We start from the raw sequence: 24,724 nt of genomic DNA, 5'->3' as shown, positions 1-24,724 counted from the left end.
AGTCTTGCGCTTTCTTGTTTTAAAGGATGCTAGAGACAAGACCCCCCGGCTTAGAGGCGCCTAGCTGGATTATGTGTTCTACCTAGCATACTAACGGTGCCAACACGGCCCTCTCGCCAGTAACGAGGGATTCGCGACGGACAAAGACGCAACTTTGCAGAAGCATCTTCCAATAGCAGCCTTCCCAGAATTCAGCAATCACTCTCTGTGGAGTTCCCCTGTCCGAGCCGGTAGAACACTCCAATGCAAATAGTGACTCCCCTCTAGATACTCAATGAATCATCATAAAAAAAGAAAAAAGAATGGCAACTTCCCTTGAGGATACAATAAATAGTGAAGATCCACGAAATCTTGAATGACAAGAAGTTGCAGGCTGGAGAGGTTGATTGTACGAAAGAGACGAGAGGGATGTGATGGTTGATCAAAAAGTATAATCATTGGAAATAGAACCTCGCGCCGTATTTGGGATTGTGAGAGTTTTCGCAAACGGATTTACATCAAGGAAGGGGTGAAACTCTATTTCCTCCCTGATGTAAATTTGAAAACAGCAAAACTAGTTTCGCCATCAAAATCGTCCATTGAAAGGGTGACTTGAGAAGCATAGCTTTCAGAAGAGCTACTGACTGATCGCTTCTTGATGTGAAAGAACGGAAAGGAACCTTGCGACTGAACTTGAAAGAGGAACTAGGTTCGTCAGTATCCCCGTTGACTGATCCCTCGTTCGATTCGCACTTCTCGGTGGAATGTGCTTGCTGCATAGGTTGAGAGCTGTGCAGCCCCTCCTCCTCATTCTCCTCGCCAACATGCTGCTTTTTCCTATTCTGCTTGAAAAACCAAGTATGCCTCCTTCTCTTCTTGTCGCTCTTCTAAAAGGCTTTCGCGGTCCTCATAGCTGTTGTGATCGTCTCTTGTTTGGTTCATGAATGAGACTGAAGAGGCTAATGAGGAGCTTGCAAGGAGGTTCGCTGAGGAGTCAACAAGCATCCCTTATATTGGTCAGGTGTTTAAATTGACTCAAGTATTTATTTTCCTTGATGAAAAAATACATGAAATTCATCGCCTGATGTAAATTTCATGAGCTGTTTTCATCAGGAATTTTACGGAGGACAATTAAGGTTTCATCCCGGTCCCCTGATGTAAATCTTGATGTAAATTTCGGTTTGCACTTGCGCCCTGCCCCAACAGCGTTGATTCCTAGTATTGTATTCTTCAGTCCTGCCACTGCGCTTTGGAAGTACTGTAGCGGACATCTTTTTTTTTTTTTTTTATTGCGAACGGTATCATCTAGTTTCTTTAAAGCGTCTTTCCAGCTCGCGTTCGTATTCCTGAAATGCCCCTTCATTTTCAGCTTTTCTTGTTCTTCTCTGCGCTTCCCGCTGTTCATTTCTCATTGCTTGTAATTGGAGATAGAGTTGCTGTGAAAGCAGGTCTTCAAGAAGGGGTCCGAGACCGTTTTTAGTACCGACCGGTTCTCGTGGTCCTTGAGGAAGCACAGGTTCCCTGCCGTAGTTGATCTCCATGCCTCTGTAGATCCTTGGTGCCAGATACATGTGCTTGCAGGGCGGCTTGTGCTGGACGTAATCAGGACGCGTATAAGAAAGAAGAAGGATCCTGTCCATATCCACAATGATGGAGTATTCTGTATTGGGTCGAGTGATAGATTGACTAAGAACTGTGGAGAATAACAATGATCAGAACCTCATTCATCAGCGTGTAGAGTGCAAAAACAAAAATTCTGCGCACGCGATATTGTTGGTTGTTACTCGAATTTGGGGAGCAAAACTGTCGGCGCAAAAAAAAAACACGATTTTTCGTGCACTGAAGTGAGCAGCTGTTGGGCGCAGCAATGGCTACACAGTCCAATACGTCACTACCGTGACGGTCAAGCGTCCACACATCCTTCGACTCTCTCCCCACTCCCTCTCACTCTCCTTCCCACTCACGCTCCCGCTTCCCACTGCTCCCACTCGATCTTACGCGCTGTTCTGGTTGGTCGAGTTGGAGGTAGTGCGTGCAGAGGGATTCTGGTAGATATGAATACGGCCAGTAGTCGATGCATCCCATCTTAGTTATATGCGTATTTCTAGTTAGTCGTCTATCTTGCCCTCTTGGTTGACCATTAGAGCGTGGGTGGCCGATGATGTTGATGGAGTGCATGGTCGTGATCTCCCTGCTTCATCTGTTCTGGCCTATAGCTGCTTTTATTGCTGGTCTTCGTCTTATGATATCTTAAAGTCAGCATCATTCGATCGCAATCTAACATTGGACTCTTTTCTCCGATATGCCGAGGATAACTGGGAGGGATATTTGGAGCATGATTCAGACAACTGTCGCGACAAGTCATTGTCAGTGTATCTTTCTTGCTTATGCTCGATGAGAAATGTAGGTCGCGGAAAAATGAGGCAGTCAAAACGCGCGCCCAAAAAACCATGCCAATCCCTCATAACGTATCTGATTTTGCTCCTTCAATACAGGTACACGAACCATCCTTTGTCAGACAGAAGAGGATGCAAAGGTGCCTGCGACATGGAGCGATCTAGGCCATTATATCCATCATAACGTTGAGCAGGTCAAACTGCGATCATTAGCACCAATGTCCACGAGATTGAAGGCATGGTTGCTTATCGTCTTCAGGACAACTTGAGAAAAATAAAAGAAAATATAAACAACGCGTGGTTTTCTCGAAAATCAATCAGCCCCCACGTTCACTTTCAATAGCTGAATATGCCCAAGGCCAATGGCCGTTACAGTATTTTCGGAACGTGTTTCGCGATCCTTTCGATGCCGATGCCATCTTGCGGTAGCTTCCATTTAAGACTATGATAAAAGAGAGGCTGCTGTCTGAGGTCGAGGGAGCAACGGAAGATGAGGAGACTGCAGTCGCTGCAGTGATTACCGAACTCGGAGGCGATAAAGATGGCTGAGCACAAGGAGGCGAACGTAGCGCAGGAAATGCCGAGACAGAGACTAGCAGAGGAATTAGCAGACAGGGAGCGAAGAAAGGAAGATTATGTACAAGCAGGACTACATCAGAGCCAAGAGATCCACTCAACACGACGCGCAGAAATGGAGGATGGAATGAGAGCCGCATTCGAACACAACGAGTATCGGAAAGAAAAGGAGTGGGAGGCCAACGAGAACAGTAGGGTATGGCGAAAACACAACGAAACAGCTACGAAAGTGCACAGGAGGAAAACAGAAGCAGTACAGAGGAGGCAGGCACAGGTTAGGAGAAGATTGGAGGAGAGTATCAGGAACGCGAAGCAACAGATACGGGATCACAGCTCAAGCCGGCAGCGGCTCAAACGTGAAGCTGACAGGCGACATGCTGATAGGCGGCGAATACAACGGCACATGAGGAAGAGGGAGGCAAGCAAAGATGCAGGGCTCGGGATTAGACTACGCGGCAGAGATCCATGATTGGACAATGAAGCATTTTGAGCAAGGCTCCGTATTCTGGCGCGAGAGCCGATGGATGCGATTCCAACGTTACGCTACAGAGCACTGCCAGATGATATGCAGCATCCGATAGGAAACACATTCGGGGTCAGTATTCCAGCAGCAGTGTTGCGCCACATCCAGCAACAGCGTACCCGACTGCAAGGATTGGATGAAGTTGTTATGTTTTCGGATGGCTCAATGGAAGGAGCAGGAAAGCAGAGTGTTCGAATGGCGTTTGGCGCGGTAGCGCAGGAAAATCGAGACACCATGCGCACAGTGGTAACGGGCAGGATCGCAGGGTTTGCTTCATCCACTAAAGCGAATCTTGCAGGACTTTTTGCAGCAATCCTTGCCATGAGCAAACGTGCCCGGGGACGCAACTGTGTTGGAGAGCACAGACGTAGTGGTAGTGGTTTCGTTGGATCCTCCAGGAGATAACGACACGTATTGGATGTAAAAGAGATCGAGGAACGAGCGGACAGGTGAGTGCTGCAGAGTTGCTTGCAGCAGGTGGAGCTCAACGTAATGGAACGCACCGGCAACTGTAAATTTTTGATGATTGAGCTCCGCGGCTGAAAGATGACGTCCGCGCACAACAGGCCAGGTAGGGAGGAGCAGGGCTCAGTCACCGACCCCAGGCGGGGTCGAGTTACCCATTCATGCTGACGGAGACTGTGAAGGGGATTGGAGTTGCGAGTGACCAGCAGCGGTGCGGCAAAAGCCGTTTATTAGATTATTAATCACCCTTTTCTATGCCCCTAGGAATAGGGTTTCCTAGCCTAGAGTCCCTCACTAATAAACCCCACATATCCTCGTGGGTTCTTATTATCAACCCCCCTTCCTTCGGCTCCGGAGTGACTCCAGAGCTTTTTCAGAGGTCATTATAGCATATAAGACTAAGAACAAAAGGGAGAAATGCAAGCAAAAACTGCAATAGGGTGTGTTTAGGTTTTGGAGGGAGAGAGGTTTAACCGCTTCGCCCAGAGAGAAGGGGAAAAAAAAAAAAATCGAATCGGTGTGCTTCCACTCATGCATGGTTTAAATAAAGCTAGTCATTTCATAATCGAACGTAGACCGCGCATACTTGTTCGAAAAAGAAAGAAAAGAAAGAGACGAAAGAAAGAAAAGAAAGAAACGAAAGAAAAAAAAGAAAAGACCGTTTGTAGTCGAAAGGCATGTGATGTTTCTTAGTCAGGGTGTATCGAATTCTTGTTGCCAAGAACTGTGGATCCGTTCCGCTTTGGTGGAGAGGACAACTGCAGTAGATCGTTGCTAGTTAGTCTGATAGATTCGCAGTTAACTGGCTCGAGAGACAAACTGTTGTATAAAAAGAATTCTTGTTGCCAAGAGAATTCCACTGACGATTGGTAGGTGGGAAAGCGATGCTGACGGAAGGCAGCCACTGTTTGACCGGGCGTTGAAAAGACACAGATGGGGATTGGCGTGGATTCGTAGTGGTCGTACTCGCTTGCCAGTTAAAGTTACGAATGGCCAGAGCGGGAAGATCTGGCACGGGCGTCTAACCCAGCATGGCAGGACGGGTGGACGATAGAAGGGGAGACTAACGACGTTTGGACAAGCGTGCTTGGGATCCAGGAGAAATGAAATTTCGGACCTCTGCTTTTTTTTGAACGGTTGGGCTGGGCTGGGCTGGGCTGGGCTAAGGCTGACAATGCGCTCATTCCCTTATCCGTTGGGTCGACCGCGCGAAGAGTGGCGTCGCGTGTGAGCGGGAATCTTCCGTGCGACACAAATAACAAAGGAAGACGGACCTGCGTCAATGTGCATGCCACATTAGCAGCAGGGAAAAAGGGAGAGAGAGAGAGAGGGAGAGAGAGGGAGAGAGAGGGAGAGAGAGGGAGGGAGAGGGTCGATTGCGCTGAGGCGGGTTTGGAACAAACATAGTTTAGAAGAGGGAGGGCTCTCTGGAATCTGCAAACTGATCGCCTGTCGTCTTCTGTGTCGGATAGTTCCATTGGGGCCATTTGGTGTCCGTCCTGGAGCAATGGGGCTTGTGAGAGGGGGGCCGGGAGGGGTTTTCATGGGGTCTGAAACATTTTTTTACGAGGGCTGATTGCACTGCATGTGCCGCCAAGAAGTCAAAAGAAGTAGAGAAGGGCGCTGTAGAGTGTGATCGGTGTCGAATCGAGGTCCGCTACAGAAGGGCTAGAAGAGGCAATAAAGAAAAAGAGGTGGTCCAACGACAGCAGGAGGGATTTTTGTATGAGCTGCAGTAGGATGGAATGATGTTCTCTCCCCCCCCCCCCCCCCCCCCCCTCCATTGTGTCCAATGCAAGAGAGAGAGAGAGGGAGAGGGAGAGAGAGTGTGAGTGTATGTGCGTGTGTGTGTGTATGCAATTAAAAATGACGACGATCCGCTATCCGTGCCTATTTTCTTCCTTCTCTTCCTTCCTTCCTTCCTTCTCTCTTCCTTCTCTCTTCCTTCTCTCTCGTTCTTTCCTTCTTTCTCTTTTCTTCGTTTTCTCATTCCCCTCCCTTTTATATTCTCTTCAGTCGCTCTTTCTTCCCTCTTTCCTCCTCCCTCCTTCCTCCCTCCTTCTTCCCTCCTTCCTTCCTCCCTCCCTCATCTATCCTCTCCACTTCCTCTTCATATCTTTTACTTCATCCACGCTTCTTTCTCTCCATCCAAACTTCATTCTTCTTCCTCTCCTTGCCTCTTCCTCGCCATCCGGACTTCCTTCTCTCCTCTCCAGGATATGGCCTCTCTTCATCCCCATGCCGAATCACATCTCACCCAGGGAATCACCTCGGGCCCTCCTTTGCCACCGAATCCTCCAGAATCTTCGTCATCCTCGCGGTCTGATTCAGTCCATACTCGTCTTCACCCGCACTTGAATATCTCCTTTCAACACCAACAGTTACAGCAGCAGCAACAGCACTTTGAGAGACAGCAGCAACAGCAACAGCAGATGGAGTATCAAAGAACGCAAAATGCCCATCCCCGTGTTCCCTCCGCCGCAGCCGCTTTTCCAAATGCGACCCCTACTCTGCAGCAGCGAAGGGCCAGCATTCATACCCTCAATCTTTTGACAGCAGGGCCAGCAGCCAAGACTATTGGCTCGGCGGTCGGTGGTGGACATCCGTCCCATACACGTGCACATACCCAGCCGCTGTTTCAGCCCCAGATGCGGGTACAGACGCCCTTGTCACCACAAGAATGGAAAGGTTTGGTGGCGTCTGGAGCACTCCCTGTGCGACAGGCACTGCACACCTTCATTGCGACCTCATGTGAGAAGCCTCCGGAAACGAAGGAGGAGGCCAGGGCTGTCCTTGAAGAGATGTTCCAGATCCGTGCTGGCAAGATCCGCCGATCAATTGAAGAGGGAAAGCTCGCCACCGCCGAGGCCTTGCAGCATAAGGTGATTCAGCGACGTGAGAGTGTAGTCGAAGGTAAAGTGGACGAGCACAGCGCATATGACCGTTTCTTTCTTTATTCAATGAAAGGACAGGGCGTAAGCGTCCAGTCTCTCTCTCATTAACAAAACACACACAATGATGGATACATGACATTACATCTCTCTTTTTTTCTTCTTCTCCGTATCCATATCTCAGTCCAATGTTAACAATAGCTTGTTAATGTATGTGTGCGCAGCACTTCTACAGTAACTCACATCATTATCTTCTGCTTTCTTGTCTTGATATGTCTTTTCTGTTGGTTTCAATAGGAACGCTGAGAAACTCGGTATGTCTATATATCTATTGCATGAAAGAGCATTTGGGAGTGGCACAGTCTTAAAGCATGGATCAATCGTAAGGCGTAATCGGCATTGGACTCAACAAACTCAAATCCTTCTTTCTTTGTAGCGCCGTGAAAATGCGCCCAGTCGAGCTATGAGTGCACCATCCGAGAGCGAAGGCGCGCCACAGACAACTTTTCAGACCAATGACTCCAACATGCAGACCCAATCATGGCTCCAGTCACAGATGACAGACGAGCCTAGAATGATGGTCGACGAACCAATGGAGCTTCCTGATGGTCTTCAGGATAGTATCATGGGCATGACATCAATGGATAGCAATCTGTTTGGGGATCAAGCATCGACATTCGGCCTCTCGGACCATGATATTATGTCCAGCTTCACCAGTTTTACTGCCAAACTCGGTGACACGTTGCTTGCGCGAAACGATCCAGCTTTCGGTGGCGTATCTGAGCAGGATGGGTCCAGAATGCGGCTCCAGTTCATGGGTGCAAACGGTACTACAAGTGTGCCGTCGCTTTCGCCTACTTCGATGGAGCGGTCGCCTACTATCGCAAGCGAGTCTCTGTCACCTTCACCATGGATGCCCTGGGTATCGTCCGATCAAAGCCTTATGGCAGAAACTCAGAAACAGCAGCAGGCATTTGGACTTCAAGCTGGATCGCAGGTCTCAGCAGAGCCGCAGCACGTTGTGCTGCCTATGCAGTCGCAGTCGATGTATGCAGGCGTCCATCAGACATTCTTGGCTTCAACTGATTCGCAGATGGGCGAACCCCAACCTATGTATACTCAGGGCATTTCCACTGAGGCAGGCAAGCTACCGCTACAGCAACAACAGATGGAAACATGGAACCAGTATATGCAATATTTGCTGTACCAACAGGAACAGGGACCGTTGCAGCAACAATATCCACATCAGTTCCCACAGCAAGCACAGGTAACCCAGCAAACATACCAGCAGTCAATGGACCCTCATTGGCAGGCGACCATGATGACTATGATGATGGATCAGAACCCGACGATGGAAAGAGGAGTTTCGCCCAATGCCATGAGTATGCCGTCTGGAGGCAGCTATCAGGGCGCGCAGCCCGGACCTTAATCTGTTTGCTCCCTGGTTCTTTTTTTTTTTTCCCGTTGCTAGCAGGTTTTTTTTTCTGTTGGGGTGATTCCATATATCTCTTTATCGATGCCTTGTGGGCAGTTGAATATTGTTCTTTCTTTTCTTTCTTGCCCTCATTAGTTTGATCATGTACCAATATTAACCATACGAGCAAAATATCACTACATTGGCATTACAAAATTAAATATAAGTAAAAAGAAAAAGTGAAGCATTGGACGAAGGCCGTTGACTCGAAGGGTTTCAGCATGCAATATGGTTTTCTTGAGTAAAAAAACGCGACAAGGACGCGACTGTCGAGGCGCAGACACGGTTGGCTGTATTGTTCGATAGCAATAATTGGGATGATTTTGATATACGAAGACTGTATAAAAAAGACTATGAAATTATGTGTCAGTCGTCAGTGTTCACAGGCTTTCAGTTTCACTTGGGCGACGCTATAGACGATTCCTCTTTGCAGAGGGATACCATTGCTAAGAAAAAGAGAGGGTGTGTGAGTGTGGGTGAGAGGGAGAGGGCGAGTGCCAGGATATGGTTTGAATGCAGTGTGCCCGCAAGTGGAGACTAAAAATATGTATCGAGATTACAAGACCGGATTGGAATTGTTGCGGTGTCGTATTTGGAATATCGTAAGCCGTTTCATGCGCATCAGACAAAAAAGAAGATAGATAAGATCTTTCTGCTTTCTGGGACCATGGGGCACTATGCGCGACATGCGACATACGACATGCGCTCCTCGGACTGAAAGGTGTTTCTGATAGACGGGACGAAAATATAAATGGATGAGGACACACACGACCAACGGTGTCCTCCTCCTTCCTTTCGCCCATTGGCCCATTGAGGACGTAGGGTGTTGGACTATTTCTGGTTTCCGTCCCCTCCATGCCAGTCTTTTAAAAAAAAGACAGGAGTGGTTGGATCACCGGCACCTGTGTATTAATGCTAGCAAGGGAAGCGCGTCCAAATGCGCTGTAGCCCATGCACCACAGCAGCTCAACTCCAGTGAGGATGTATGCGAATGCCTGCTTTATTTGTTTTAGAGCGCAGAGCGAAAGGGAGGAAGAAAAGGCGGAGACAGGAGAGGGGAAGAAAAGGATGTGCTCATCCACTCGTGGACGCACGTTTTTTATTTTTCATTTTTTTTTAGCGGTGGTGTAAGCAGTAGAGTAAAACTAGCAAGTGGACGCAGTAAAAGTATGTTGCAACGCAGGCAGACTAGCAGGAGGCATGTTTGCCCCACTCGACAGCGCTTTGTCCCAATCAGCACTCGGCTCTCAGTGGTTGTTCCATTTTTGGAAGCAGCCCTCCCATCCGTCCCCAAGGGCAGTTACACCCACACGGGCATTCTGCCGCCTTCTCTTCCTTCGTTCTCTGTCTCTCTCTCTTCTGTCTCTTCTGTCTCTTCTGTCTCGTCTCACTCGTGCCACCCGTATCATCTCGATATCATACCGCACCATAGCATAGACTATCGCAGCATAAAATAGCACACCCTGCCGTCTCACTCACTCAGTCACTCCCTCCCTCCCTCCCCCCCTTCGCCCACAGTCACTTCCAGACATCAGCAGCAACATAAGCACCAAGACCCTGAGCTAACCCGCTTTCTTCTCTCAACGCACTCCCCGCACTCCCCGCACACACCGAGACAAGAAAGAATGATATCCATCCCATCCGCCCCACGGGTCTTCCACCCCACCCTCGGCACCACCGCCACCAGTGCTGCCTCCTCTTCTCCTTCTTCTCCTTCTTCTACTACTGCCATCGCCGCCACCGCTGTCTCCATCGGGTCTAATCACGCCTCATCCATTTCTCACACCTCCCTTCCAGACGCACTCAGCCGAGGCGATGACCCTACTGCCGCCAACAGCAAGTCAACGGAATGCAAGCGACCAACCCACTACCATGTCCACTCTCATTCCTCGCGTCAGGTCCAGCTCACGGACGAGATCACAGCCAGGGACATGGCCCTCTCCATCATCCAAGCACAGTATCATATCTACCACACCGATCTCTCCGGCTACCTCGCCGGTGGAGCCATGGTCCAGGATGTCCTCACGAAATACGCCCTCGGAGGTAAGCGCAATCGAGAAGCTTTTTTTTATTTTTATTTTATTTTTGCAGTCCATGGACTACGGTATTATCACCCGACTCGCAGGAAAAGAAACAACAACAACAACAACAAAGAAGCTTCCTCGTAGCACCAAGCGGTACACATGTCTGTTGAAGAATAGGGAGCTCTGGGCACGGAGAGATGGAGATTCACTCATGCAGAGTCGCTTTTGTTGCCGTAGTATCATTCATTCATTCATTCACTCATCATCGTGTGGTGTCGTGCGTGTGTGTGTGTTTGCGTACCGCAAAGGCGTACCTCTCTTTTTCTGGCGTGGTTGCTCTACATATGCATCATCATCATTATTATTATCATTATCATTATTATTACTATTATTATTATGATTAACGACCCATTGGGCGAGCACAGGGCAAAGCATAAGGGTGCAGGGACATTGCAAGGCACGGCACGGCATTGGTTCCTTTTCTCTTGAAAAGGGACAGGAACAACAGTGATGATAGAGGAGATAGCGCGGATTTTGTATTTTGAGTTTTGAGACATTTTTTCCTGGGTTCCCCTCACCATGCACTGCGAGAACCCTTGATTTTTTTTTTGCCTTCCTTGTACGCTTGAGATAATAATGATGCTGATAATAATGTTCGTGGAAAAAAAAAAAAAAAAGAACGTGGTAGCAATACACGTGGAGTCTATGTTTTCGTGCACATGTGGGATGATGGATGGTTGGGTTCCTGGGTAATCAATCCGGAGAGTCAAACCCGTCCAATGACCTCGTCCATCCAATCTCAAATGGCTTGAAAGGCGCGGGCGAGGGAAATGGTTCCCCAGATCCTGGTCGCTTCGGGGGGGGGGGATCGCTTTCAATATATGTGTCTGTCTAATTGCGGCTAAAATGAACCCGTCTGGCCCTGCATATCATCTGTTTATTTCATGGCTCGCCAATACCCCCCTCCCTCCCCCCCTTGCATAAGTGTACAATCTTCTTTTTATTTTTATACAGAAATACAGGATCTGTTGAGCATCATGACATCGCGCTAACGAGTATCTGGATACATTCAATAGGAACACCCAAGGACCTGCACCAGACCTACAAGCGCTTCAGACAGGACAAGGAGCGCATCCCTCCCGCACCAACCATCACCATCACCACCCGCAACTGGCGCGACTGGCTTGGTCACAAGAGGTAAGGATAGGATTGAACCCTGATGATTCATTTGTATTATTTTCAGTGAAGAATGAGCTGAGACTTTAGGAAAGAAAAAGAGAAACAAGCAAAGAAAAGAAAAAAAGAAAAAAAAACTAACACCGTGCTGTGCTTTTGTTTTGCTACTGTCCAGCTACTATCACGACTACCTTGACTTCTTTGATCATGAGCTGCAACAGCTGGAAGAGGCGGCATTGTTGAAACAAACCTCAACATCTTCATCAACATCGCCGTCAACAGCAGGAGCAGCACTACAGCCATTGACAACTTCGTGGTCAGTGTCTTCGCCCTCACCCATGGAAGAGTCCATGGCCAGGATGGTTTCAGATTACCTGACGCCACTAATCCCTGGTCTGTGTGCCTCTACAGGACCACTGATCCATCTTGGCTATGGAGTTGAGTTTGGATCGCGTTTGGCCACAGCAGAGGGACTCGCCTACGCATGTGTCTCGTATCAGCCTGCAACCACATGCTTCATTCCTTCATCAGCATCCTCATCCTGGGGATCGACACCGTCCTCAAAGACAGGCTCAAGTGCAGTTCAGAAGGCATCCCCCACAGTCGCTATCTTGAATATGATCAGGAACGACAAACGATTGGATGGCATGTTCGATGCTGGTTTCCAGGCCAAGCTGAATGTCGTCATGAGTTCCCGTGTGAGTCTTCTAAAGAGTTATCTGGGCATGTGGACAAGTCAAGGTATGTTCAGTCCTTTTCGTTTTTTTTTTTGTGTATAACTGCGTCGGTGACACAGAGAGGGCGAGCAACTGAATGAAAGGTGAGCGAACGTGTCGTTGCTAAACAAGAAATCACTATGCGCTTCTCTTTTTGTGTTTTCTAGTCCATTCAGTGTCAGAGGCACTCTTGGATCTCTCTCGAACGACCAGCTTATTGCTCTTCACAGCGACGAATCGGTTTGGAGACGAGCAGCAATTGGACAAGTGCCTCGCCAATATCCTGCTTGCGACCCATGCGGCCCGTTTCCTGGTCAAGATACTGCCATCGGAGCAGGAGAAGGAGCAACTGTTGAAGGCGATCTGGATGTCGTTGGTGGCGACCTATGTGGTACAGGGTCGACCAAAGGTGACGGCTCGGTCTGGATCGTCGTCATTGCCTCTCATGACCGATGTGTGCCCGTTGGAGAAGCAGCAGGAGGAGGGACATGGATATGGACATGGAGATGTGATCTGTGAGGAGCCCGAGGAGCTTGATGCGCATGTGAGCCGATGGAGGTCGCTTTCTATGGAGTCCATCCATGCAGACCATCCGACCGTTCCCAAGGTAAAGAAAGGGAGGGGGTTCTCTTTAAGTTTTATGTGTTCATAGTATGTCTACATGTTTGCTCTGTTTCCTCAGTGAGAGAAGAGGGGGGTTTATTTTATCATTCCATGGTACACGTTCTTTTTTTGCCAACTAACATGGTGTGTGATTTTTTTCTCTCTTTAGATTGTGCGATCGTTGTGGTGGGCTGAGCGCGAGCACGGAGAGTGCGGCGACTTGTTTTACGAAATGGCGGTCCGTGCGATTGGCGAAGACCCCGCTTCGGACGAGTCGACGGGGCCGGGCTTCTGATTGGTCTTTGGATTCTTCACATCCCGTCCATCTATCCGCCCATCTCTCTTTGCATCCGCACCGTTTTGTACATAGTAAACTTTTTTTTTCTGTCCTTCTTCATCGTTTATTGTCTATTGTCTATTGTCTATCGTCTATCGTTCATCATTCATCGTTCATCGCTCATCGCTCATTTAAATAAAACTTCAGCCGACAACAGCGGCAGCATTTTTCGTTGACATGGTAATGACGATAGATTTGTAGTCTATCTTGCGTAGGTCAGTTAGTGGTTTTGCTGTTTTGCTGTTTTGCTGTGCGTGCACTGTATCTGTATGTGGCGAAGGCAAGGCAAGGGGAGGAGAGAGAGAGTTTTATCTTGCATCGAAATTGCAGCGAACCGGGTTGTGTGTGCATGTTGGCAGCACAAGACATGCAGAGCCCAGATGTGCGAGAAGGAGAAAAGATGAAGTGTTTTGGCGTGAAGCATAGGGGCAGGAGTCGACAGCAACAAACGCCCAGCAGGAGGAGGGTGGCGGTGACGAAGGAGAGAGGGAGGAGCATGGGCAGGAGGGGCAGGGGGGGGGGGGGCAGGAGCGGAGGTGGGGAGGACGCGTTGGGTTGCCGGAAAGACGGTTTGCGAGAAAGAGAGAGAGAGAGCGAGCGAGCGAGAGAGAGAGAAGCGAGAGAAGCGAGAGACAACCTTGTTTTTTCACACTCCTTCTTGTCCTCACACCTTCTTTTCTTTCTCCCTCTCTTTTTATCCATCCGCTCTTACCATCCATCATCCCCTCCCCCCCTCTTCCCATCCCTTTCTTCATCCCATCTCGTCCCATCTCATCTCCTTCTCTCTCGTTCTCTCTCTTTCTCTTTCTTCATCGGCATCATCCCCATCACGATCCACTCTGTATATCCCGTTCTATATCCGGCCCCCTAGCTCCCATCGCATATCCCATCGTATCCTATCCGCTCTTACACAGCACCGCACTTTCGTTTCTCCCCTTGACCCCGTCTCCGTCTGTATTCGCGTCGACAGCGGTCCATCCATCGGGTCGCTCTTTTGTCCCCCTTCCTCTCTTTGTTCCTTCCTACCTTTCCTTCTTGTTTTTCTCTCTCTCTCTGTGCAGCTCGCATTCGCCTCTTGCGACAGACTATATACCATACCATACCATACCATACCATACCATATCAATTGAGCCAGGAGCCACTCCGAGAAAACCTACCCAGCATCAACAGCAACAAATAGCGACTACACCAGCAACCAGGAATTTTATTTTTTTTGTTTTCTTTCAGAACGGCCTTCACCAACTGGACTAGCAAAACCCGCCAGGAAGGTTCTTGCCGCCATGGAGAGTATCACCCAATGGGACCCCAACAGGGTACATCAATGGATGTGCTCGATCGGATTCCCCAACTATGAAAAACAGATAAAAGGTAGCCTTGCCCCTCTCTGCCTGTTCTCAGTCCTTTTTTTTTCTGCTTAGACCAGAAGAACTGTCGGGTTGATAGTCAAGCGCAATGGCAAATGCTCTAGTCAACCACATCTTTCTTGCATCAAGACCTTCTAACACGGTCCTCTTGAAAACCCCCTCCGGCTAGACAACGGCATATCTGGAGACTTGCTGATTCATTTGGATCATGCAGCACTTAAGGACTTGTCCATATGGGAAGTCGGCAAACGTCTGGTCATCCTCAAAGCCATCTACCAGTTAAAGGTCTCGTACGGAATCTCGCTCGAAACAGGAGACTATGTTCCTCCAAGTAAGGAATACAGGGATTCAGCACGGAAACAGAGGTGAAGAGTTTTTGTTATGGCGACTAACCCGGGCTTTCTTGTGTATCCTTTCCTCGTTCTTTGTCTTGCATCAGGTGTCGCCTTTGAGAACGTAAGCTTGACCGATGCACTGGCACTGCTTCGCCTTTGTCCTCAACACAAGGGTCCTGGCTAACATGTTTATTTTTTTTCTTTTTCTTTTTTTTCTCAGGAATACAACTATCAGGCGGCAGCAAGTCTAAAGTCCGTCGAACAGGCCATGCACGAAAAAGGTACATACCCCTCGCCTTACCCAGGAACGTTTTATTTGGAGCCGGGACAAAACAACCAAAAGAGCGCCAATGGGCGAGTTGGAGTGAAATGGGCTGTTGCAAAGGGAGGGAGGGGGGGGGACGCTGTTACAGCCAAGCAGTTATTTCCGCGGACATTAACGCGAACGTCCTATGATCGACTATTGCTTGGATAGATAATACAATTCAACATCTCGTGCGGGAAGTCGAGCGAATGTCTAAGGACCTGACCAAGGTGAAAGATGAACTCTGGATTATGCAGAAGGACCAAAAAGTAAGCACACCAGCACTCGTGTTTTTCTTTTCGATGATTAGGGTTCTTGCATTCTTTGAGAAACACTTTCTTTTTCTTTTTTTTTTTTTTTTTGTTCGCGGCATTGACCATGATTAACCCTTCCTTCACTTTGTAGCCTCTGCCGGAGCCCAGCCCAGGATACCCAAAACCTATGAACGGCCAGTCGTCCTCAATGCTTTCGGCCTCACAATCGACACACACACTCAACTCAGCACTCACACCCCAGTCACCTATCCATTCGTCCCATATGATGAACTCTGTACGGTCGCCTGGATACTCAACAGATTCCGGATTCCACTCAGTACCCAGTTCGCCACACTCACCCGCGGATACTCGTGTACGGGGCGCCAACGCGGATCCAAATGATGTAACCCATGTTTATTTCAGTTGTCAAGGGGGGAAAGAGAGCGTGTCCGCAATGGTTTCATATCGCATATATGTATACTAAACGAGAGCCAATTTTTATTTTCATGCACCAATAGGACGGAAAAGCGGCCAGTTCCCCTGGTGTCGATAGCGCTGGCGCTATCAAGGTCTATGGACAGAAGCCGTCGACGGTGCGCGACCCTGTGGATGCATTCAGAAGCTTCAGGATTTCTCAGGACGATCCATGCTATAAGGTCTTGCCTGCTGCCCTGAAAAAATACAAGATTAACGATGATTGGCGGCAGTATGCACTGTTCATCTGTTATGGCAACACTGGTACGTGATCGTAATGATCGGATGTTTCTTCATATCCCACTGGAATCCTCACGCCCGCTAATAATGAATTCTTTATTATTATTTATTCTATTTTTTTTTCTTCATAGAGCGCATTCTGACATATAATGATAAGCCGCTGCTGATGATGAAGCAGTTGAAGGAAAACAAGGAGAATCCGGTGTTTATGTTGAAGCACATCAAACAGATGAAGTCGCCTGCTGTCTATACGGCCTCGCCGCCCAGTTCCTTCCCGCCACGAAAGAGCTCGGATCTGATGAACAAGGAACTTCCCATGCCACCTGAGGCCATGGCAGGCGGAAACGGATCTTCCACGGGACCCTTTGTTGGATCAAATAGTTTGGGCAGTCATCTCAATGGCAGTGGAGGGGCATCTCTTGCACGATCAGGGACAACGGCTTCAATGAGGACCTCTAGCAAGACCGGAGGCAGCGGTATGGACATTTTTTTTAAAATGGGGAATGTTCATTGTTTAATGTTGATGTCAATATGACAGGGCTAACTCTTGTTTCTTTTTGTTAATTGTGATCACAGCTTCTACTGCTGCTACGCCTACAACACTGGGACCAGCAACAACACCGACAACGGCATCTTCGACGATGGGCAGCAGCATAAACTCGAGGCTCGAGACCTCCTCGGCTACGACGCCTGCGATTGTTGGACCGAAGCCCGAGAACTATGTGCAGGAAACAGTGGAGGCTTCAGGAACCGCAGTGGCGTTGTACGAATGGGAGGCCAAGAGGGACGACGAGTTGAACGTGAAGGTCGGGGATGTGTTCAAGATCAAGAGCAAAGGACACGGATGGTGGATTGTGCAGCGAGACGATGAGATCGGCTGGATCCCAGCGAGCATCTTGTCGGAGAACAATTCTGAGGATGGAATCTTTTCGGCCGAGGGCGTTGCGATCTTTGATTTCGCGAAGACCGGACCTAATGAACTTAGCATCAAGACTGGAGATAAACTGGTAAGTTGTAACGATGTACTATGGAAATGGCTGGCAAGGTGTGCTTGAGGTGTTGGGTCCAGGGGTGCAATGGCAGCAAGTTCTAATCCAATGAGTGTACTTTTTTTTTTCCTCTGGTCGATAGAAAATCTTTCGGCGCCATCAGCATTGGCTTCTGGCGACATGCGAGGGCCAGCGTGGATGGGTGCCAAGTTGGTTCGTCAATCTGGACCTGCAGCAATGAAAAAAATAAAATGCATTTTTCATTTTTTGAAAGGCCAATATTTGTGCCTGAATTTAAGATTTTGAGATATATAAAGGGCAGATTGTCTATGGTCTAAATGCGTGGAATTTCAATGGTAGAGTCCTCGACAATAAGTAACGCGCCATATATTTTTTCAAATTGATTGAATGATTTCCGTATTGGGACGTATGAGATATGGAGGTATGAGACTACTCACTGTCCCTAGTAGAGGTCGCTCTTCGCGACGTCGTAGCGAGCGAGTAGGAGTTCCATTGAGGCGAAGGTGCAGGTACCTGTCGGGAGATGCAGCTATAACTCGAAGTGGCAAGCTGTTGGGCGGGCTGTTTGCGGCAACAGCTCCGCTTGGAGGGGACTCAATATCACTTGAAGGAGACGCGACATCACTGAGATATTGAAAAGGGTCGTCACCTGGCACGGACAGGAAGTCAGTTGGGGACTCCACAGGGCTGGTGTCTTGGTCAGTGTCAGTACCAACGCCAGTAGGCATAGCACCAGGTGTAATGAACGGGCTCTCCATTGAGTAGATAGTCGCAGTGAGTCTGTTGATGATGATGCTCTTCTTGCAATGTGCCCGTGGCTTCCGTTGCGCCCTCGGCATGCATGTGTAACCCTCACAATTGAGTGGAGAAATGGTATTGCTTGAAAATACGGGATGGCATGCCTTTTAGACGGGTCACCTCTCTGATGAATTGAAATTTTTATTTTAAAAAATATGTGGCGCGTTACTTATTGTCGAGGACTCTAGTACTGTGTCAAGTGTTTTTTTGGTGAGATACGTGTGGCTGAACCATCAGGTCAGAAATCAAAAATTTATTTCTGATTTCTGACCCACCGATACTGTTCCATGTTACAACTTCCACGGCTATCAAGGGACAGAACGGCCCATTTGTGCAGCTTCACTCGTCCGAGAAGCACTCAGCTCAGTCTGCGAGCGGGGCTCCTGTCAAAAACAAGCTCTAACGGCTTTTCTACCAGCAAGAATGTATCTCTGCCTCATCGTGACTCGAGCACAGCAGAGTTAAGCTCAAAATGGGAGAGCATGAAGAAAAGCAAGACTTGGAGAGACTGAAGAGACCGCTACCGGCAGCAGCAGCAGCAGCAAGAACATCACAATCAGCAGCAGCAGCAGCAGCAGCACAACAACAACCGGCAGCACCACGAGCGCAGGCACCATCACCACCACTACCACCAAAACAGCAGCCAACAGCACTACCAGCAGCCGCAGCAGCTGCAACAAGACTATCAACAGCAGTATAACAACAACCGACAGCACTACTACCAAAACAACAGCCGACGGCACAACTATCAGTAGCAGCACCATCAGCACCAACAACATCATCAACACCAACATCACAATAAGTTTCAGCAGCCGTGGTCAGTGGCACCAAGCGAAGCGAAAAAAGGCTTCGCCAAATCAACATCCCAAGGTAAAACAGTACACGGAGCCCCATCGCCTCAGAAGCCCAAACGGGCAATCAAGGTCAAAGTAGTGCCCGCCCAGAAATCAGGTCCTATGACTTCGACCCCAATCCAACTTCGACCATATCAAGAAGAGTGCATCCAGAAAACCCTTTTTTTGATTGAGCAGGGTTATATGAGACTCCTTGTCTCTCTTCCTGTCGGGAGCGGCAAGACAGTATGTTATGTTCGATAAAAGACTGGGAGGCTTTATGGTCATTATAAAGGCTCGCTTTACCATTAAGAAACTGCTAATGTCTAGCTTTTTATCGTACTTTTTCTACATAGATCACCTTTTCGCAATTAATAACTCGCATTCCCTCGAGAAGCCCTACTGCCGCTAAAATCCTCATACTGGCTCATTACATGGAGCTGCTCGAACAGCCATATAATCACATCATCAGCAATGGATCAGAGCTGGTAAAGCGTTGCCATCTCGCATCTGCAGACATCAAGGCTATGGACTGATAAGTTTACGTTGCTCATTGTTGCAGTGAGTCTATGTAGTCTATATCGTTAGAGCAAGGGAATCGCCATGCAGATATGAGCGCCGACGTGATTGTCGCAAGTGTGCCGACATTGGAACGGCCCGGAACGTCGCGACTGCACAAGTACAACCCTGAGGAATTTAAATGCATTATCATAGACGAGGTAGGATACAGTCCGAGTCCAATGTCCTCAAGAAGAATAGATCATCACCCATCTTTGTCTTTGTAAAGCGGTACCAAATATGAATTCCTCACCCTTTAACGCTCTGAATGATAGGCTCATCATGCCGTTTCGGACTCGTACGTGAGGATCTTCGAGTACTTTAAGGCGCATGTGCCAAATTCACCAATACCGTTAATTGGATTCACTGCCACAGCAAGACGCCACGACCGCAAGGCTCTCAAAGCTGTGTTTGATATCACTTCATACCATAAGAGCTTCCAGGAGATGATTGACGAGAAATGGTAAGTGTTCAGATGTTCGGAGACATGATGCAGCAGGTTATATAAGTCAGAGACTACAGCCTTCACCCTCAAAAAAACTATTCGTAAATAGATTGTGTCGTCCTCTCGTTGAGTCAATTAGAACGAGGCTCGATCTGGGATGGATGAAGACAAGGAACGATGATTTTTCAGCAACGTACCTTAGAAAAAGGGCCAACACGTCTTGTCGTAACGATGCCGTTATTAATGGTTATAAGAAGTATTGCGGTAAGAAAGCCATCATTCTCTTCAAAAAAAAAAAAAAAAAAAAAAAAAAAAAAGGTTACCAGCATTTGCTTCTTGACTGAAGTATTTTCTGTGCGTTGAATCCGACTCTTTTTTTTTTCATCAAATGAATCAGCACATCGAAAGTCGACAGTTGTGTTTGCTACCGATATCAAGCATGTGGATTCTCTAACTGACGCCTTCAGAAGACGCGCATATAATGCTCGATCGGTTACCAGTGAGACGCCTTATACTAAACGAGTGGAGATCTTAGACGACTTTCGAGAGGGCAAGTTTCCGATCCTCATCAACTGTGGTATCTTGACGGAGGGCGTGGGTATGACTATCAAGACCGTCTTCATCAGGATACATGCCACTACTACTTTTCAATTGCGGATATCCATGCTGGACTAATAATAATGGGGTGCAATCCTAGATATCCCTCGAATCGACTCGATCGTCATGGCGAGACCCACCAAGTCTCGTGTTTTTATTGAACAAATGTTGGGTCGTGGATTGCGGATCTATCCTGGCAAGGAGGACTGTCTTGTTCTGGACTATGTGGACATTATCAACGGAGAGACTATGCACACTATTCCTGAGTTGCTAGGACTGACCGAATTGCACACCATAATCGGTAAGATATACTCTATCTCTTTTTTTTTTCTGATGCAAAGTTGTAAGACTTCAATTCATTGGATGGTAACCACTTGACGTGCCTACTTTCATAGCCGAGGATCTCAACGAGGAAGAATCAGTCGCTGCGGATAACATAGCGAATGGAGAAGTAGTTGCTGTTGACGGTATAGTCAACGCGGATGGAGAGGAGCCAGTAATAACGAATAGTTGTTGCGATTTCAGCTCAGTAAAAGGATACAACTCGTTGTCTAGACGATCGATCCAGCTGAGTCGGGACATTGGATAGTGACCAACAACATTGTTGATTGATGTCGAAGCTATGCTGTTGGGCCCCAAAAAATCGCCGCAGAAGGTGTCCATGGTAGTGCATACTATTGGGAGCAAGCCTCTACTTCACCAAGGAATCAAAGCGATCGACGCGCTTCTCCAAAAAAAAAAAAAAAAAAAGATCGGCGAGCTTAAACACCTTCCACGTGAGGAGCTCGTCGCATAAAGCAGGTTGCTCCATTGGTTCATTGTGTTTCATTCACTCGCTCATTCCATTACCATCACCAACACCACCATTTGCACTAAGGAGACTTCTGTCAACTCCACTATGACCGCTCTCGGAGATAACAATGATGCCATGACAGCGTCCTTTTCTGCTTCGACCTTCGACCCCGAGGCCCACGACCCCTGGACTGCGACTGCAGGAGGGTTGAGCCCAGTTGACCTTAGTGCCATCCTGTGTACGGCGATTGATTCTTCAGGCACCAAAAATATTATCATGGGATTGCTGTGGTCCTCAGCATTAATGCGCGATATCTTCAATTGAACCTGTATCTCGTAGCAGGAATCCCCCTCCCAGCCATTTATACGACCGCATTCGACTTGGCCCAACCCTCGGGCGGGAAAGTGACCGTGCTAGCTGTCAACAAACTCATGGCTGTCAGTGGATTGCCTCCTGGCACGATTGACAGGGTACGTTAATAGTTTCGTTCATAAATTTGCCTGCAGCTTAACGACCCATGGAACCCAGAGTCGAGGGAGGCCGTTGTTCACGCCTTCCCGCCTCCTTTTTTTTTTAAGCATGTGCTGATAATTTTTCCCCTAATGTACCGCGTGGGCACGTCCGACTTTTCATCCGCAGATTATGAACATCGTGGTCGCCCCAACACGGTCAAGGATCACCAAAGGGGAATGCAGCGTTGCTTTGGCGCTGGTAGCTATGGCACAGAAGAACATGGATGTAAGCATCGAGAACCTAAAAGTTCATCGTGAAGGTAACCGGACCATATCCATATTGATTTATTGTTCGTCGCTCCTTCTTTCCTGCATACATTTTTCATTTGAACAACGAACGCCAGCTGACCAATGCATGACGTACTCTGAACCTTGATAACATGTAATGCATTCAAATACAGATTTGCCGATTCCTCACCTCCCAGGATTGGAGAACATCGACTTTGGAAGTGCGAACGATAACGCCAGGGTTTATTCAACCTCGACAATACCAAAACACCATCCAGTGAATGTCGGAAGCAACATGTCCGATCCATGGAGGAATTCGACCTACAAAGGCAACGGGTACCCGCCACCACCATCGGATCTTGCGGCGCCACCAATCTTCTCGACAGAGTCGCCCGCAGTGAATGATCCAGAGGCGGTTCAAAAGGAAATGCATCAATGGTTTCTGAATTTGGATACTATCCGGATCGCGTTCGCGCCCGAGAAGGAGGGGATCTTTTTGTTCAAACATACGAATTACATCGTTGAATCCAAGGTAAGAGAAAAAAAGAGTAATGGCAGGTGTGAAAATGGTTTATATGCAAGACAGAGAGCTGACGAATGCTTTTATGGTATCCATCTAGAATCGTCAAACGACGGTCATTAGACGATACAGCGACTTTTGGTGGTTACTCGAGATTCTGGGGAAACGGTTTCCTTTTAGGATTTTGCCGAATCTGCCACCCAAGCGACTAGGAGGTACACAGATACACCCAGTGCATGTTGTGCGGGCGAATAAGACGGCAACCTGCTGCCTTTCTAACCACCTGTCTTTCTCTCTCTCTCTCTCTCTCTCTCTTTTTTTTTTTTTGCCAATAGCTGCGGATGAAGTTTTTTTGGAGAGGCGTCTTCGTGGTTTGACGAGATTTATGAATGCACTGATGAGACACCCTGTACTAAGGAATGATCCACTTGTACTATCGTTCCTGACTGAGCCCGTAGTATGTATCCGTAGTGTAAGGCCCAGAGTGTGCTATGTGTCCAACTGTATACTTGAACTGACCAGTATTCCATACACATAGGAATTGGCGCTGTGGAGAAAAAATGTAGTGATCTCGACAGAAGATGAATTCACGACTCAGTTGCCGATCCCAGAGAGCCTTCAGAGTCACATACCGCCTAATCTAGAGCTACAGCTGGAGGGCATCAAGCGGCGGACCCCTGCATCGGTGGAGTATTATCGTAGCATGGTACATATCATGGATCGGGTTCAGAAGCGGACAGAGGCGACAGCAGCAGATTACACGCGGTTCAGTCTTGCACTCAAGTACGAGATTTGGCATATGCTTCTTTTTTCGTTCCATTATATTTGGCGTCGAAGTCGCTAATTTACCTTATCTCGATCTACAGCGCACTGTCAGACTGTGAAGGGCACTGCCATGTTGAAGAATGCTACAATTGCCAAGAGTTAAGTCAGGGATACAACAAGATCGGATCGCACGTGAATCAGGCCTCCCACATCTTGGAGGAGCAGGCCAAAGCGGCCCAGCGAGGGATAGTCGAGGATCTGAAGCGCCACCGAGACTTGTTGTTCTCGTTAATGAAACTGTTGCAAAGGTGTGAGCGCTCACGGGGAGCCGGCGTTATTGAAAAACTGCAGAGGCAAATTGCGACGAATGAGAGCAAATTGAAGACGCTGCAGGCATCCGCAGCCTCGGCCGCAACAGCAGCAGCAGCAGCAGCAGCAGCAGCAGCAGGAGGAGGAGGCGAAGTTGAGGGATCCACGGATCCGGGTGCCTTTGAGGACAAGATCGAGAGAGTAAGTGCAAGCATCAGGGCGGTAAGAACCCGGCGAATCAACGAAGTGGTTTTGCTCTGCACACGGATATTCCGCTCCAGCACCACTAATCCTGGTTTTTGCATTTGTTTTTACTTGGGTACTAGGATCAGACGGAACTCGAGTTACAGAGGCAGAGGGCAATATTGATTCAACACACACTCTGGATGGAGATTACATATTTTCACAAGAACCAAGCAATGGTTGCAACCATGTATCAGAATTACGTACGAGAGCAGATCAAGACTAGTCAGAGCTTGACGGATACTTGGAAGACGCTTTCGCCTATTGTGCATAATTTACCAATGGAGGTCAACGGGTTCAATTGATGCCTACAAATAAAGACGGTTCATTGTATGTTCTTCTGGAAACCACTCTAACGACTGTAGCATCGCTTCCAACATCTGGCATCATCTACCTTTCTTCGTTGCTTTCTTCATTCTCCTGCTCACGTTTAAGTTTCATGGGAGGGCCAGGCAACTACTGGTTGAGTGTTACTAAGCTATATTCGAGAAATGTTCAAGGGATCCCGAGTGCACCGTAGCCGGATCTCTTGGCTGTTATACTATAACATATACCTACTACAAGCGATACTGGAGAGGGATGTTACACGAGTTCTCTGCTGCGAACGGCGGAAGCAAGCGCGGAGCATTGACATTTACGTACCAGGACATTGCTCAATACCTGCAAATCGTCGATCGATTTGCATACCTCACTCGGGTTGACTTCAAGGTCAATCGTCGCTATGGGTAGACTCCCGAGGAAAAGTATAGTAAAGATGACGAAGACAACGACCAGAAGAGGACATTTCTCTGGGAGCTAACGGCTCGCTTCGCCCAGACGCACATAGACTAGGTCGACAGCCATAGGAGATCTTTTTTTTTTTTTTTTTTTTTTTTTTTTTTTTTTTTTTTGGAATTTGCGCTGACCCACAAACCGCCTATCCTACATGCCTTGCCCCTGTAATAGACAGCTCGACGGCTATCAATTATACAAACTGGGAGAG

General features: G+C 48.1%; 9 protein-coding genes across 9 annotated transcripts; 7 read left to right on the top strand and 2 right to left on the bottom strand.

The window, feature by feature from the left end:
* The first annotated feature begins 2,269 nt into the window (after positions 1-2,269).
* BC939DRAFT_434991 (uncharacterized protein) lies at positions 2,270-2,674 on the top strand. Its single transcript, XM_051553425.1, has 2 exons — positions 2,270-2,382; positions 2,475-2,674. The coding sequence occupies exons 1-2, from the start codon at positions 2,367-2,369 to the stop codon at positions 2,642-2,644; spliced, it is 186 nt and encodes a 61-aa protein (XP_051417389.1). The 5' UTR covers positions 2,270-2,366; the 3' UTR covers positions 2,645-2,674.
* A 1,995-nt stretch (positions 2,675-4,669) lies between these two features.
* BC939DRAFT_99408 (uncharacterized protein) lies at positions 4,670-5,643 on the bottom strand. The gene has a single exon (XM_051562046.1). The coding sequence runs from the start codon at positions 5,424-5,426 to the stop codon at positions 4,923-4,925; it is 504 nt and encodes a 167-aa protein (XP_051417388.1). The 5' UTR covers positions 5,427-5,643; the 3' UTR covers positions 4,670-4,922.
* A 1,079-nt stretch (positions 5,644-6,722) lies between these two features.
* BC939DRAFT_99397 (uncharacterized protein) lies at positions 6,723-8,505 on the top strand. Its single transcript, XM_051562045.1, has 3 exons — positions 6,723-6,852; positions 7,015-7,144; positions 7,267-8,505. The coding sequence occupies exons 2-3, from the start codon at positions 7,043-7,045 to the stop codon at positions 8,257-8,259; spliced, it is 1,095 nt and encodes a 364-aa protein (XP_051417387.1). The 5' UTR covers positions 6,723-6,852; positions 7,015-7,042; the 3' UTR covers positions 8,260-8,505.
* A 1,143-nt stretch (positions 8,506-9,648) lies between these two features.
* BC939DRAFT_434985 (uncharacterized protein) lies at positions 9,649-13,417 on the top strand. Its single transcript, XM_051553424.1, has 5 exons — positions 9,649-10,347; positions 11,405-11,525; positions 11,680-12,245; positions 12,388-12,827; positions 12,993-13,417. Exons 1-5 carry the CDS (start codon positions 9,930-9,932, stop codon positions 13,116-13,118), a joined length of 1,671 nt encoding a protein of 556 aa, XP_051417386.1. The 5' UTR covers positions 9,649-9,929; the 3' UTR covers positions 13,119-13,417.
* Positions 13,418-14,236: 819 nt separating this feature from the next.
* Positions 14,237-17,427, top strand: BC939DRAFT_99321 (ras association (RalGDS/AF-6) domain-containing protein). The gene is made up of 10 exons (XM_051562044.1): positions 14,237-14,528; positions 14,694-14,855; positions 14,964-14,980; positions 15,080-15,140; positions 15,335-15,432; positions 15,569-15,790; positions 15,936-16,155; positions 16,263-16,607; positions 16,708-17,138; positions 17,263-17,427. The coding sequence occupies exons 1-10, from the start codon at positions 14,441-14,443 to the stop codon at positions 17,359-17,361; spliced, it is 1,743 nt and encodes a 580-aa protein (XP_051417385.1). The 5' UTR covers positions 14,237-14,440; the 3' UTR covers positions 17,362-17,427.
* Positions 17,428-17,552: 125 nt separating this feature from the next.
* BC939DRAFT_434979 (uncharacterized protein) lies at positions 17,553-17,927 on the bottom strand (the record flags this gene model as incomplete). The annotated part of the gene is made up of 1 exon (XM_051553423.1): positions 17,553-17,927. A coding segment is annotated over exon 1 (273 nt), but the record flags the coding sequence as incomplete, so codon positions are not given.
* A 1,138-nt stretch (positions 17,928-19,065) lies between these two features.
* Positions 19,066-20,087, top strand: BC939DRAFT_99307 (uncharacterized protein). The gene is made up of 4 exons (XM_051562043.1): positions 19,066-19,260; positions 19,348-19,491; positions 19,606-19,793; positions 19,885-20,087. Coding segments are annotated over exons 1-4 (387 nt in total). The 5' UTR covers positions 19,066-19,206; the 3' UTR covers positions 19,886-20,087.
* On the top strand, positions 19,755-21,177 carry BC939DRAFT_99121 (P-loop containing nucleoside triphosphate hydrolase protein). The gene is made up of 5 exons (XM_051562040.1): positions 19,755-19,793; positions 19,885-20,039; positions 20,173-20,373; positions 20,473-20,673; positions 20,768-21,177. The coding sequence occupies exons 2-5, from the start codon at positions 19,937-19,939 to the stop codon at positions 20,959-20,961; spliced, it is 699 nt and encodes a 232-aa protein (XP_051417382.1). The 5' UTR covers positions 19,755-19,793; positions 19,885-19,936; the 3' UTR covers positions 20,962-21,177.
* A 139-nt stretch (positions 21,178-21,316) lies between these two features.
* Positions 21,317-24,105, top strand: BC939DRAFT_99168 (uncharacterized protein). Its single transcript, XM_051562041.1, has 8 exons — positions 21,317-21,635; positions 21,805-21,937; positions 22,079-22,437; positions 22,526-22,640; positions 22,761-22,882; positions 22,964-23,208; positions 23,292-23,700; positions 23,826-24,105. The coding sequence occupies exons 1-8, from the start codon at positions 21,597-21,599 to the stop codon at positions 24,045-24,047; spliced, it is 1,644 nt and encodes a 547-aa protein (XP_051417381.1). The 5' UTR covers positions 21,317-21,596; the 3' UTR covers positions 24,048-24,105.
* Positions 24,106-24,724: the final 619 nt, after the last annotated feature.

This window comes from Gamsiella multidivaricata, assembly GCF_025024155.1.
Source record: "Gamsiella multidivaricata strain RSA 2152 chromosome Unknown BC939scaffold_2, whole genome shotgun sequence".
NCBI lineage: Eukaryota > Fungi > Mortierellomycota > Mortierellomycetes > Mortierellales > Mortierellaceae > Gamsiella > Gamsiella multidivaricata.
Note: the sequence above shows the minus strand (reverse complement) of the source record. Positions and strands in the feature narration are given on the sequence as shown.

Coding starts and splice junctions, on each gene's coding strand:
- BC939DRAFT_99408 (XM_051562046.1), bottom strand. CDS start 5,426: ATGGCCCCAATGGAACTATCCGACACAGAAGACGACAGGCGATCAGTT.
- BC939DRAFT_99397 (XM_051562045.1), top strand. CDS start 7,043: ATGTGTGCGCAGCACTTCTACAGTAACTCACATCATTATCTTCTGCTT. Junction 7,145..7,266: donor TAGGAACGCTGAGAAACTCG/GTATGTCTATAT, acceptor CTTTCTTTGTAG/CGCCGTGAAAATGCGCCCAG.
- BC939DRAFT_434985 (XM_051553424.1), top strand. CDS start 9,930: ATGATATCCATCCCATCCGCCCCACGGGTCTTCCACCCCACCCTCGGC. Junction 10,348..11,404: donor CACGAAATACGCCCTCGGAG/GTAAGCGCAATC, acceptor TACATTCAATAG/GAACACCCAAGGACCTGCAC. Junction 12,246..12,387: donor GGGCATGTGGACAAGTCAAG/GTATGTTCAGTC, acceptor TGTGTTTTCTAG/TCCATTCAGTGTCAGAGGCA.
- BC939DRAFT_99321 (XM_051562044.1), top strand. CDS start 14,441: ATGGAGAGTATCACCCAATGGGACCCCAACAGGGTACATCAATGGATG. Junction 15,141..15,334: donor ACAGGCCATGCACGAAAAAG/GTACATACCCCT, acceptor TTGCTTGGATAG/ATAATACAATTCAACATCTC. Junction 17,139..17,262: donor TCAAGACTGGAGATAAACTG/GTAAGTTGTAAC, acceptor TCTGGTCGATAG/AAAATCTTTCGGCGCCATCA.
- BC939DRAFT_99307 (XM_051562043.1), top strand. CDS start 19,207: ATGGAGCTGCTCGAACAGCCATATAATCACATCATCAGCAATGGATCA. Junction 19,261..19,347: donor TCAGCAATGGATCAGAGCTG/GTAAAGCGTTGC, acceptor GAGTCTATGTAG/TCTATATCGTTAGAGCAAGG. Junction 19,492..19,605: donor AATGCATTATCATAGACGAG/GTAGGATACAGT, acceptor TCTGAATGATAG/GCTCATCATGCCGTTTCGGA.
- BC939DRAFT_99121 (XM_051562040.1), top strand. CDS start 19,937: ATGAAGACAAGGAACGATGATTTTTCAGCAACGTACCTTAGAAAAAGG. Junction 20,040..20,172: donor TGGTTATAAGAAGTATTGCG/GTAAGAAAGCCA, acceptor CAAATGAATCAG/CACATCGAAAGTCGACAGTT. Junction 20,674..20,767: donor CGAATTGCACACCATAATCG/GTAAGATATACT, acceptor CTACTTTCATAG/CCGAGGATCTCAACGAGGAA.
- BC939DRAFT_99168 (XM_051562041.1), top strand. CDS start 21,597: ATGGCTGTCAGTGGATTGCCTCCTGGCACGATTGACAGG. Junction 21,636..21,804: donor CTCCTGGCACGATTGACAGG/GTACGTTAATAG, acceptor TTTCATCCGCAG/ATTATGAACATCGTGGTCGC. Junction 22,641..22,760: donor GCCACCCAAGCGACTAGGAG/GTACACAGATAC, acceptor TTTTGCCAATAG/CTGCGGATGAAGTTTTTTTG.